Genomic DNA, 12,641 nt, shown 5'->3' with positions numbered 1-12,641 from the left:
AGAGAACAGGACAGACTAACAACAAAAGCAACAAATACTTAGAAGAATAAATGTTAAGTCTAACAGTGTGAACCTCATTATTACATTTTGTCTTTATGATGAACTGCTGAGATTGGTCTTAATCTGCCTAACCAAGTGGAAAACAGCAAACTTTTCACCACTAATGCTGAAAAAGTTCTGTCTTTTATTCATTTCTTTATCCTCTATCCTGTCAACAACTCTCCTCCCTAATGTCATACACATACACATTCTGAGCTGACGGTGGGGAGTGGAGGGAGGAAGAGAAGGAGAAGGTTTCATCCTCTCCTGCTCTCTCCCCACCTTTCTTTCCTTCCTTCAAGAAAAGAGCAAACCTTTTCCTCGACTAAACCCTTTATCCTCGTGACCCCGCCCACATCCACGTCTCTCTCCACACTCTTATCTCTCACTCCCCCCTCATCCCACTCCTTCCTGAATTCTTTCCTCCTCCTTAGCCCATTCCTTCGGATCAGGGGGTGCAGTGTATGAGCAGATGGATGGAAGATGGCGGGGTGTGACGTGGGGGGCAAAGAGGTGAGCTGTGTAAAAAAGGGCCCGAGAGTGTGTGGGGCCTCCGGGGGTTGTGGGTTAGAGACTGTGGGTCACGTTTTTTGCCAAGGTTATTTTTAAAGACATTTCTCCTCCGCTGGATTACACCGTCAAGAATGACAGGAACGACAAAGGACAGCAGATAAGATGGCCCAACAGGTGGGGCAGGTTTTAATATGTAGGTGCATGATGTTTAGAATTGATAAGCAACAGGCACAAAGAGGCAGGCTGCAGTGTTAACCAAGTTCAGCATTTCATTTGCTCAAAATAAAACAGACATTTTTGGAACGTGTAAGCTACTGCTTAATGAAGACTTGATGAGGTGAGCTCCAATCTAATAAGGTTTTTTTTTTGGGACTTCGTCTTTGCTCTCATCCTCTAGTGGTGAAAGCTACTGATGAAAAGCCAGGAGCGGCCTGGCAGCGAGTCAGAAACAGCCACGCACTGTTAACCACAGCACAAGCAACTTGTTCAAGCAATTACCAGAAATCATCTCATTTTCTATGAGAGCTGAGCAACGGAGAGAAGTCTGCTAAGGTGACAATGGGCAAGCAGTTTGTCGATGCAGCAAAGTTGGCTACGGCCTAATGTTTGGGTAGAATGGGAAAAAAATTGCTTTCTGTCACTCTAGTCACAGCAGTTCCTTTGGGACGACAACTGGAAACCGGCAAATAGTTACTGATATTAACTAACAGACAACAAATGGAGTGATATGTGGTGGCAGTAACTCCTCTAGCCCAGGTTTGCCCTCGCACAGACTCCCAGCATCCCTCACTCGCATCACTGCTCCACTTCCTCCCCCTTGCTCTGAAATAATCTTAGTGCCACACTCCACTGCACAGGCACACATTTGGTTTCCTTCCAGGAACACACAGAACTCCCAGTAGACAAGGTGCAGGCGGTGTGTGTGTGTGTGTGTATGTGCATGTGTGTTTGAGAGAGAGAGAGAGAGAGATGTAAGAGTACGAGGGGGAAATCCCCATGGGTTCTTTCTGCGTATACGTTTCTGTTTGCATGTTCCTACATCTGTAGACAGAAAATGGTTTTATAAATCTTTGTGGAAGTATTCATTTTGAGAGGTTTATTGTCCTATGCAAGTGATAAGAGAAGGCTTTATAATTGCTTCAACTTTACTCAGTGGCAGCGTGAGTGCCTTGATGTAAAACATTCAACACACCCTTTTATAGCTGGCAGAGGGCAATTTTAATGAAGAAAGTTCACAGAGTATGGGTACAATCCGTTCAAAAATTCCTAGTAAAAAGGTGGGATTTGACAGCCTCATCTCAGTTTCATCCACATAATGATGTCGTTAAAGACACTTGCCCATAATGAAAATGGTCTTTATTTTCAAATCATTCTAAAATAATTTCAAAGACCATGGTAAAACACACTGAAAATGATATCTGTTTGCATCCATTCATTTGGGAAATATATTGTCCACCATTGATATCTAACAGAAAATGGAATATCAACTCAAAATTCTCATTTTACCAAGAAATAAAATTAACGTGCAGTCATTAAAATCTTGCATGGAGAGCAACATTTATGCAATAAGAATGTTTAATAATTAAGGCCAACGAATTTGTGGAAGAGAGAAATTTTATCATCTTGCGCAGGTGCATGAATGTGCACACTTGTGTTTTTTTTGGGTGGCCAAAACCAGATGAACATTTTCCTCACATCTGGTTGGCTTTAGAGCTAAAGCTCAGGTGGACTTGAATTCTTTTCATGAGTCTTGCTGCCCAGCAAAGAGGGGAAGGAATTCCTGCTGTATTAGAAGGGGCCAACAGGCAGCTGCTGCTTTGTGTGACATGAAAAGCCTTGTAAGTTCAGGTGGAACTGAACAATTTCCCCACTTGCCGTGTAGCGCCCCCAAACTCCTTAACCAGTAACACCGTGCCCAAAGAAAGAGGCTCATGACAAAAAAAATGTCATTTTCTTAAATCAATTATTTAAAGAATTTTCTTTTTTTGAGGGAGGACCATCTTTTCTTTGAATAAGATGGTTCACTGGTTCTGCACACCAATGTCATCTTTTTGTAAAACAAAAACAAAAAAACACTGATAAGGTTTGTTTTCCAACGTACCTTGACCAGGAAGAAGGACACTCCATATGTCCGCAGAGACCTTGCCAGTTTGACGTATTTCACTTTTGCTTCAATCTCCGTCATCTCGCCACAGTTTTTGTGTTCCTGCAAGTTGGAATATAAAATACTTCAGCTTGTTTGGACAAATGATGCATTAGCACTCCATGATATAAACGTAAGAACAAGCAATACATGCATTATCAAAAAAGATTGGGGAGACGGTGACCACACCTGGAATATTTTCTTCTCGGAGCCTCTCTGCTTTATGTATTCTTTAGGTAGAAACTCCTTCAGGCTATGAGAAATGAAACGCAGGTAGAGGTTGAAAGTTCATACATAAAACCATGAGGTCTCTGTTTTTCTATTACAACCTTACAACTCAAACAAAACAAAAATCAATTTCACATGCTGCCAAAGCAGGATTTGTAACATGAATACAAATATCATTTCCATCAGCACTTTGATGCAAGGAAGGCTCCTTCCTTCTGCCAAGTCTGATCCAGTCTGAAATGGCTTCTGCACTAAAAGTTTGGCAAAGAATTTAGAAACAAAAATACATTCTTTGGGAGAAGAACATCAAAATATGAAGGGTTTCATTCATAATGTTACATATTCATTTTGGATAAAAATTGCCACCTGAAATGTATTAGTCAATACTTGACAAATAAAAGATTATATCCTGAGATCTTAGGATGACCCATACCTAAAATAGTAGCCCATAATATGCTTTGCTCCCATGTCAACAATCATTTTATGAGAGTGAGTGTTTTTTTTTTTTCTCATATGTAATGAAACTTTCCATATTGTACCACAGAGAAATCTCCTTGTGGGATAAACGCTTACTCTAGGAATCCAGGTTTGTGTTTATGTTCTATGTGCGGTCCAAACTGGATCTGGGCCTGAATGCCTCCGAACTCGCAGGCCTTGTCAAACGATACGGGGTGAGACCCGTTCAGGATGTCGTCTCGAGCCTGAAAGACAAACGAAAACCTTCATTATTCGGGACGGGAGGAAAGGAACTGATGCAGCCCAAAATCGTAGGATAGCTTTTCCCGATAATGTTGTACGGGACGATGCCAAGTATTGGTATTCACCGTTCAAGGCTATTAAAGAAAGACCGCCTAATGAGATTCTATCCAATAATGTTCTCTGGCTTTAGGCTATTCAATACCACCACCTTCAATGGAGTGAACTTGACACTTTCCCCAAGCGCAGACATATTAATCTAACCTAGGAAGGAATTAAGTAGAGGAATTATCACAGACACAATCAAGGCAAAAAGAAGAAGATACCCCCCAATCAGGTCTAGTGCAGACATCCCCCGCCCATAATAGTCAGTGATGAGAGGGCTTCTTAAAAGAAAGGGACGTCTCCAGAACCACAGACCTGCCCCAAATTCTCTCATGAATGCCTCTGTGCATCTTTAATCGTTTATCTTTGCATAATTTTCTTAATTATGTCATATGGCCCGTTTGTGGCTGGCTGAGAAGAGCGTACTGTGCAATGTAGGCACTGTAAACTGTAGTTGGTATTAATAACAATCTGTGTACAAGGGTACGTTGTGTTTGTTATGTTCATTTTCTTGCACCAAGATTCACAAGCATTCCAGATTAAGGCATCAAATAAAAACCAGAAAGCTCAAGTGGGACCATGGGACAAAAATAAATCCCATGACGTTGACCAAGAAAGCCAGGCATACAAGATGTTGCTGTCCAGTCTTGTTTTTGGTCTTGGTTCTACATCGTTCCCTGTTCTGCTGCCAGTGTTGGTCCAGTTACTTTTATTTGGATACTTGTGATGATCCAATTTGTGAGCAAACATGGTGGTGAGCTCGTGGACGACGGTTGCAGTGGCTCCCTCTATACAAATTACGAAATATGCTGGATGGCTTTTCACATTTAGTTATGCTCTGGACTGACCTATCCATGAACTTGCACAGTTTCTGATCTGCACATATTTCTGTATGTTCTCTGCATACGAGTCAGTACAGTGTGAATGCTTAGACACTTTCTGTACATGTGTATGACCTTCTATGGACTCACATTCTGCACAGGTATATATGCTGGAAACTTATTCATTTTCTTTAAATTCACATATATTGCATAGGGTGGGTGGGGCTATATTTTCATATTGTACATACAGCATTTTCATTCAAAATTTACCTTTTTAACTTTTACCTCTAACAGCTGAAGTGGTAATTGTTTTCATTTTTTTATTTGCCTAGCTATGGTGGCCCACCACTGTTCAGGGAACGCAGAAGAAACACTGGCAGAGGGCATAAGGAGCCTATTAAGTCCTACAGGCCAACTAATTAAATAAAAGTGCTGTTTTTGTCTAAGTGTGTAAAAAGTGCTGCTGTAGGAACTACAGCAGAGGTCAGAGGAACAGGGGGATGGGGCACTTCTGTCTGACTGTGTGCACACACTGATGGGACGACTCCTGTGAGTTACTCTTCTTCAAACACATTCTTTCATGCACGCGCACACACGCGCACACGCACACACACACACACACACACACACACACACGTTGTCATTGCTGCTTTTGCTAATCTGTCAATCAGAGGGTGGGGCAGTGACAGAGAAGGCTATTGATGGAACAGGTATGTACTGAGTGTCACCTGACTATGGCATGAATGAATAACTCCATCACATATGTTAAAAGGGCAATGCTATAACAAATCATTGTAAAGTAAATGAGAGTTCACATATACTGGCTGACAAACATTACACACCCACCCCCACCCCCACACACACACAGAAATAGCTAGGCCCTGGGGCCGTAATAATTTCTGAGATGATGAAAGCCCATCAGTGACATGCAGCACTGCTGTGTGTGTGTGTGTCTGTGTGTGTGAAAGAGTATGTGTGTATGTAGGGGGTTTGCGGATGTGTGCTGCACATCCATTAGTATACGTGTTAATTTCTGCATTTATGTTTGTCCTTCCACAAAACATAACTTCTATATGAGCAGGGACGCCTGTGTGTGTGTGTGTGTGTGTGTGTGTGTGTGTGTGTGAGCGTGCATGCGTGTGTGTGTGTGTGTGTTTTCGCACCAACAGCTCTCTGAACCCAATACTAGTCCAGAGAGTCACCTCATTAACAGCAGCTCCAGCTCCATTTATTCTGAACTCCTCCAGCATGATTTCAATGCCTGGGTAATAATACTTCAGTGCAGAGGAGGATGTTGTGGTTAAGTCACCAGACTTTAGTCACATGAGTCCCTGTTGACTTAGGATCGAATCCCACTACAGCATTCTCTGTCTTTCCTACTCGAAAATTACTCTCCTTCAAACAAGAGAAACAAAGGAAATAAACAAAGGGGGGAGGGGGTGGGGTGGGGTGGGGTGGGGTGGGGTGGGGGGGGGGTGGGGAGCTGGAGCGCACTACTTGGTGCTACGCTTTGGCCTTGCTAAATGAGGAAGAACAACACATTTCTCAATCCACCCAAAAGCCATCCATCACTACACATTTTGGTAATTGCTTTTCGCCCATTAGGGCACAATGGAACGAATTGAGATGTGAGGGAGAATGGATGGATGGCATGTTTTCTGGCTTGTATTGATGCTTGTTATTCTTACATGATGATGATGATATTTGATTTGGCCTGGGGTGCAAAAAAACTGCCCAGAATGGCTCAGTTTTTGGGAGTGGCCACCTGTTGCTACAAGACTCATTTGTTGTTTTACTAGAAAGTGAATGAAGAGGAGCTTCCAGACACACAAAAGCATATGGAGGGAGTTAAGAAACACGGTAGAGAAGGTCAGACCTGTACGTAAAGCAGGTTGAGCTGGACCGGGTCTCGGGAATCCACGTTCTGGTCCGAATAGAAGAACTTGCGTCTGAGCAGCAGAGTCTCGCTCTCTTCCACCCCTTGCTCCCTGAACGTCCTGCTGTGGTCCAGCCAGTTCACTGACAACACAAAACACAGCCACAGGTATAAACAGAAAACCCGCCTAACTTCAGATGTTAGTCAGTTATTTTACAAAAATCCTATCTGTTTGGCTACAGAGCAAAGAAACCACTAAAAAAAACATTGTGCCTGAGATGTAAAAGAAATCCCTGCAGCCGTGTGGGTACATGTCCCGGAGGAGAAGAGCAGATATCTGCAGTCACAAATAGATACAGCAGAACTTGAGGATTTTGAGCATTAGCTTGGCCTGATTATCTGACTATCAAAACTCCATGCCATCTCCATTCGCCCTCATTCATCTTTCTGTTGAAGACAACTATGCACTAGCCCAGACTGAAAAGAATCATTGCTTCAGGCTGGCATGCTCTTAGTTTCTATACCTGAGTGGAACTCAGGCATTGAAACAGTGCTGATATTTCATAAAAACACGGTAAATAAAATGCATGCTGCTTTCTCAGTTCCCCTGAGAACACTAGAAATGGTGTCAACACCCCAGTAAAACTGTCCGCAGTGATAATGGATGGGTCAGTGTCTGCTCTCTCCAAGACAGACCAAGGCTCCGATTACACCGGTGAAAATGCGTTTTGGTTTTTTTCCCCCTCATCTTTTCTTCACACACTGCTCTCACATCTCATTTTGAAGTGAACTCTAGACAAAAAAGATTTTTTAAGGCAAAGGTAAGCAAGCAGAATCTGGGGCGTCCTGGTGGTTCAGGTGCACACCATGTTACTGCAACTTCCTATATTCAAAACTGGCCAAGGACTTTTGTTGCATGTCATCCCCCCTTACTTTCTCCCAATCATACCAATATTAAATAAGGAAAACATGCAAAAAAAAAGCAAAACAAACAAAACCTGGCTTTAAGAATAGCAGTTCCAGGACATGCTAAATTCAAGGCCAGACTCTACCTGGTTAAACTACAAGGTGATCTCGCTCCAAGGCTCGAGAAATGCCACATTTTCCTCTAGTGTAAATAAGGTGGATACGGCACAGGGGGAAGGGATGAGAGACATGAAGGGAAAGGGCTCATTTGACCTGAGGTTAAGGGATCCACACACAATATTCCCAAATGCCAATGAAAGATGGTAGATAACACAGGCAGCCTCCACAAACGGGCCATAAAGTGGCGTCATGAAAATACCCTTTTTATGTTTTAAGATCATTTTATGGCATTTATGCTGCTCAGAGTACACAGCGACTTGGAGGGAGGAGAGGGAGAAAGTATGAGATAAATACTGTGAGCTGGATTCATACCCAAAGCATCACAAGTGAAATCTTAGGCCATTGATCCACCAGGACACCCCAATAGGTTTTTTCAGCATTACGCTTAATAAACCACTGTCAGTTAAACTCATCAGGACAAATACAATTCTATTCCATTCATCTTCCCAGTGTCTCGGCCTGGGTTAGAGGTTTTTCCTGAACTCACGGTCGTCGTCCGTGTGCAGTTTGGCTTTCAGCTTCTCCATCTTCCTCTCGTCCCGCAGCAGTGTCCTGTCTTTCTTCAGCGTTCCCATCCCGTCATCCTTCTTCTCCTCCACCACCTCCTGGATCAGAGAGTACTCCTCGTAGTTGGTGATGCCTGGAATCGGAAGGAAAACCAAATCATCTCCGTCAGAGTTGGATATTTCGAGAATATGTTGGATGGGAAATCCCTATTCCAAAAGTTCTGCAATTGCTCCAATTATTTGAATTTTTGAAGAAAATAATATTCTATATTAACACTTTGGTGAAGCCCCTTATTATCCTCATTAGACAATTTGATATCGTCTGAAACCTTGGAGTCTCAACTGGTGCAAAAAACAGAGTTGATGTTGTAGATGTGAAGTCCAACCCCGGTATCTTAACTGCACTGTAACACCTTTTCCTGTAGAGGTATACCAAGGATAACTACGAAACTTTAACTTTTCACTGCCAGATGGTTCAAGAAGGAGCCACACACTGGCTTTTACCCAGAAGTTTTTCCTTGTGAAATGATCTGAGAAAAACGTTTCTCCAAGGTAATATTTAGGCTTATTCCTCATACTATTCTAATGAACAATATAGAACAGCAGTTGAAAATGTGACGGTTAAAGAAAGGTTAATTTGTGTTGAGACCCCTTACTCTGGTAAACGAAGGTAAAGATAAAGGCTAAGTGTAGTAGAAGACACTGTATACCTATTCTACTGCATATAGTCACAAGCAGCTCTCCCACTGTTTTGGAGTCGTCCACCATGATGGTTTTAACAGCCCCATCCAGCATTTTGATCTTCTGTGGCCTCTGCTTCTTCTTGTATTCGAGGATGTCCTGAAGAGCAGGCAAAGACAAAGGTGGAAATGGAAGAAATGCAGAGAGAAAGGCAGATAGTACAAAAAAAAGAGAGGGAGAAAGGAATGCATGGATTAAGAGTGAAAGAGAGAGAGAAAGATAGAGAGAAAGTAACCATTGAGATGATCAAATGCATCCAGGTCGCATGGAGAGAGGGGAGAATGGAGGCCAGAAAACCCCATTTAACGGCTGCCTATCACCCCGCCGCTCCCTCCCAATCACAACAATGGAGGAGAGATTTGGCTCCGAATAATCGGTCACAGTCATGCTTCTACCTGGGTTGCCTTTGGTGGATTTGGGGAGGAGAAAATATTTAGAGCTGGAAATGGAGAGACGCAAATGTACTCAGAGGGAGCGGGAGACGTCTAGATTGAAAATCAGAGTTGATCGGGCTTTTGCCATGAAGGATCTGGGACTTTGGAACAACCTGCCCAAGGCTAAGCCACTTCTTAAAACTCACTTTTATGGACTTACTTTTATGTAATGCTCTTTTCTTAATTGTTCTTGACCTCCATTTTTATGTTATTTTTTTTTATCTTTTGCGTCACTTTTTTTTTTAAATTTACTTTATAACTGTATATTTGCAAAGTTCTATTCAAATAAAGATTATTATAATACTATAGTAGAGCTGGACACTCAGCCTGCCGTCATCTGGATGCAACCTTGCTCAAACAACAATACTGGACATATGTGCAAAATGTGTGTGTATTTGATCCATCAAGTTATGAAGGTCCAAGCGTGTGTATGTGTGTGTGTGTGTGTTCGTTCAAATGTACACACTGTACTCCAAAATGTGCTGCTAATGAGCATGTCCAGGTCAGTGTTATTCACACATCTCTCTCCATGGTATCAGTCACACATAGCTCCCTTGGTTAGGGGTGTGTGTGTGTATGTGTATGTGTGTGTATGTGTGTGTGTGTGTGTGTATGTGTGTGTGTGTGTGTGTGTGTGTGTGTGTGTGTGTGTGTGTGTGTGTGTGTGTTTGTGTATTGTGTGTGCATGTGTACTTTCATTATTGTTTAAGTGCCCACTTTAACTTTTGCCATATGCTGCTCAAGACAACACTAACTCCATGGTAACAGTCACACATACAGTAGCTCCTGTAGTTAGAGGTGTGTGTGTGTGTATGTGTGTGTGTGTGTGTGTGTGTGTGTGTGTGTGTGTAAGAATTGGGTTAAATGACTGGATCAGTTTGCTGCATCATGTGTTCAGGAGAGTTTGGTTAAATAGGTTAACATATTTACCCAAGTGTGTGTGTGTGTGTGCTACATTAGACTGCCTGATATATTTAGCCAATTGTGTGTGTGAGTGTGTGTGTGTAGAAGAGCTGGGTTAAGCAGGTTGACATATTTACCCCGTTGCGGAGCATGTAGTAGTCCAGCGTCCTACCAGACTCCAGCCAGATGCCTTTTCTGGGGTCTTCATCAGACAGAAACAGACCGTAGTCTGAAGCTGTAACAGTAAGGACATAAAGCAGCAATTCAGAGACTATTTTTGTGGAATTTATTTCTTTGTTTATTAGACATTATGTCTGTTTTTTAAAGAGTGTTTTTAGCCCTTTATAAGCTTTAATTATAGTGCTTTTTATCGAATCCCAAGTTTGCTTCAGCTGTGACAATAGAATCCCTTCTGGGATAAATGAATTATCTGTCTATTTATCCATCCATCTATCTACATGGCACATGCAGACCACTAAGCCAGAAGCACACCCACAAAATCAGCAATTTTTGCATAACTGTCATGTATATCAGAATCAAACGTTATAAAGAATAACATATTTAAAGTATTTCGATAAAGTATTTGGTGTTTTTGAAAACTGGTGGCATTTTTACAATGTTTAAAATTTGTTCACTCAAACCAGCTGTAGAATAAAGGGATTCTAGGACTCCCTTTCCTCATTTAATAAGGAAACTAGCTTTGTGAGCTGGAGAGAAATATGTCGCCCCCCAAAAAAACCCTCAGCTTATCACAGCCTTCAAGAGCTCTTGATCCAGCTACACAAATGATTTTTTTAATTCACTTATTACACATGACCATTTCAATTTTAACACATTTTTGAATTGATCTTTGACACAACCACTGACATTTCAAACGTTGCCCTTGAACATTCCTGAAGAGTAGAAAAGTGTTACTTTACTCAAGTAGGTGAGTGTAAACACAAGCTAAAGGCATCCGGCCTATAAACTGAACGCAAGTCCAATCCAGAGTGCTTTTGTATCCGTTTGTAATGCTATGGCTCTCACCCTGCAGTACCCTCTCTATCCCTAGTAATTGTATTCTTCTCATGGCGTCTACAGTGTCCTTTCTACACATTGTAATTTGATAGTCCTCACCCTGTCCGGTCTGAGCCTCGGGGACCCTCTCTCTAATGATCCTGCAGGCATCGTAGACCGCCGTGGAGGGCTCAAACTGCATCGTCTTCACCACGTTGCACTGGCGAACGCAGATCTTCAGCGATAACGCCACCATCTTGGAGGGCGGTGTGTGTGGGGGGTGCAGCTACACCTGGGCAGAGAGAGAAAGACAGAGAGGGAGAGGTTCAGTTTACTACTCGACCACCTCCAAGACTTGAGCACAAGTGATGAAACCCATTGACTGTGATAAATGAGCCAGATGTTGGAGGAGAGATGTGAGGAGTGACCTTTCCAAGGTTACCCCACTGGAGAGCATGACAGGGAGGAGAGATATCTGATAGGGAAGCAGGAAACACACAACCCAAACAGTTTTTGGCACCGCTTTGTATGTGTGTGTCCCTGTGCTTCCACAAGTTGCACAGACCGATACCCATTTCACTTGCAAATGAGATATTTACGATTTCTGAATTTGAATGTTAACAGAAACTGCTATTAATCCACCATGACACCATTCATATGCTTCATTAAACAGTCAACATCTTTCTTACTTTTCCACTAGAAATGCAACAACCAAAAACACACTGTTTTTATTGCCATGCATCTGTGCATTCCTGTAGCGGAGCATGCTGCTTTGAGACACACACACACTCCCACATAAACACACTTAAGAAAATTTCCTTTCGCCTGCAATGTCATAGGCCATGAAATTTTTGAATGCGAAGAAAGTGCTAATTTGTCCACAGTGAGGCCATTGTTATACTTCATAAAACAAAAACTGCCAGTAACAAATTTATCACCTTTTGAAAATGGCCCATCTGGTCCCTGCTGGGGACAAAGGAAAGTCTCTGAATATTCTGAGTAGGGGACCTAGAGCAAAAAAAAACAAAAAAAAAAAAAACAAGGAGAGAACTGTCTAGTCCTTCACAAGAACTGGAATTGGGGATGCAACACTTCTCTAGTGGACAATCTCTTTCATATTATTGGGTAAAAAAAAATAAAATTGGTAAATAAAACATGCTCACTCACTGCACTCCCAAACATCATCTTAATATATAAAGAAGCGGCAATGGGCAGTGCAATTTCCAGCACATTAATACCGAATCTTCTACTCAAAATTTTGGCATTGGTCCCAGCCTGTTAAACTGCCAGTACACTCTGTGTACTCTTGACATTGTGGCTTTGAATACCGCTCACAACCTCTCTCACTTATCATTCCCTCCCCTAAGTTCTGAGACTCTCCACTGAACACTATTTCACAAAGCAAAGCAACAAGAATAATCTATGAACAACAGACTCTGGCCCAATATAGCAAGTGACACACTGCTGCACCTGGGTGGCATTTGCTGAAGACTCAAACTCTAATCAACTAGTGGAAGCGCAAGATGGGCTGTCAGTCAGCTAGCTCAAGTGTTA

The 12,641-nt window shown here is 42.3% G+C and overlaps 1 protein-coding gene across 1 annotated transcript in view; it reads right to left on the bottom strand.

The window, feature by feature from the left end:
• The window catches only part of LOC139654008 (talin-2), a 70,108-nt gene extending 58,765 nt beyond the window's left edge, over positions 1 to 11,343 (bottom strand). The window contains exons 1-8 of the mRNA XM_071531028.1: positions 11,208 to 11,343; positions 10,229 to 10,326; positions 8,724 to 8,853; positions 7,995 to 8,147; positions 6,422 to 6,564; positions 3,497 to 3,624; positions 2,885 to 2,948; positions 2,654 to 2,758 (exon numbers count right to left, since the gene is read on the bottom strand). Of these exons, the coding sequence (XP_071387129.1) occupies positions 2,654 to 2,758; positions 2,885 to 2,948; positions 3,497 to 3,624; positions 6,422 to 6,564; positions 7,995 to 8,147; positions 8,724 to 8,853; positions 10,229 to 10,326; positions 11,208 to 11,343 (957 nt within the window). The remainder of the gene's footprint in view (positions 1 to 2,653; positions 2,759 to 2,884; positions 2,949 to 3,496; positions 3,625 to 6,421; positions 6,565 to 7,994; positions 8,148 to 8,723; positions 8,854 to 10,228; positions 10,327 to 11,207) is intronic.
• Positions 11,344 to 12,641: the final 1,298 nt, after the last annotated feature.

The sequence above is a fragment of the Centroberyx affinis genome, unplaced genomic scaffold, assembly GCF_046629955.1.
Source record: "Centroberyx affinis isolate AG114_WGS23_722 - 3 ecotype Tasmania unplaced genomic scaffold, CSIRO-AGI_Caff_v1 ptg000139l_1, whole genome shotgun sequence".
Taxonomy (NCBI): Eukaryota; Metazoa; Chordata; class Actinopteri; order Beryciformes; family Berycidae; genus Centroberyx; species Centroberyx affinis.
The sequence above is the reverse complement of the archived record's forward strand: the minus strand, read 5'-3'. Positions and strand labels throughout refer to the sequence as shown.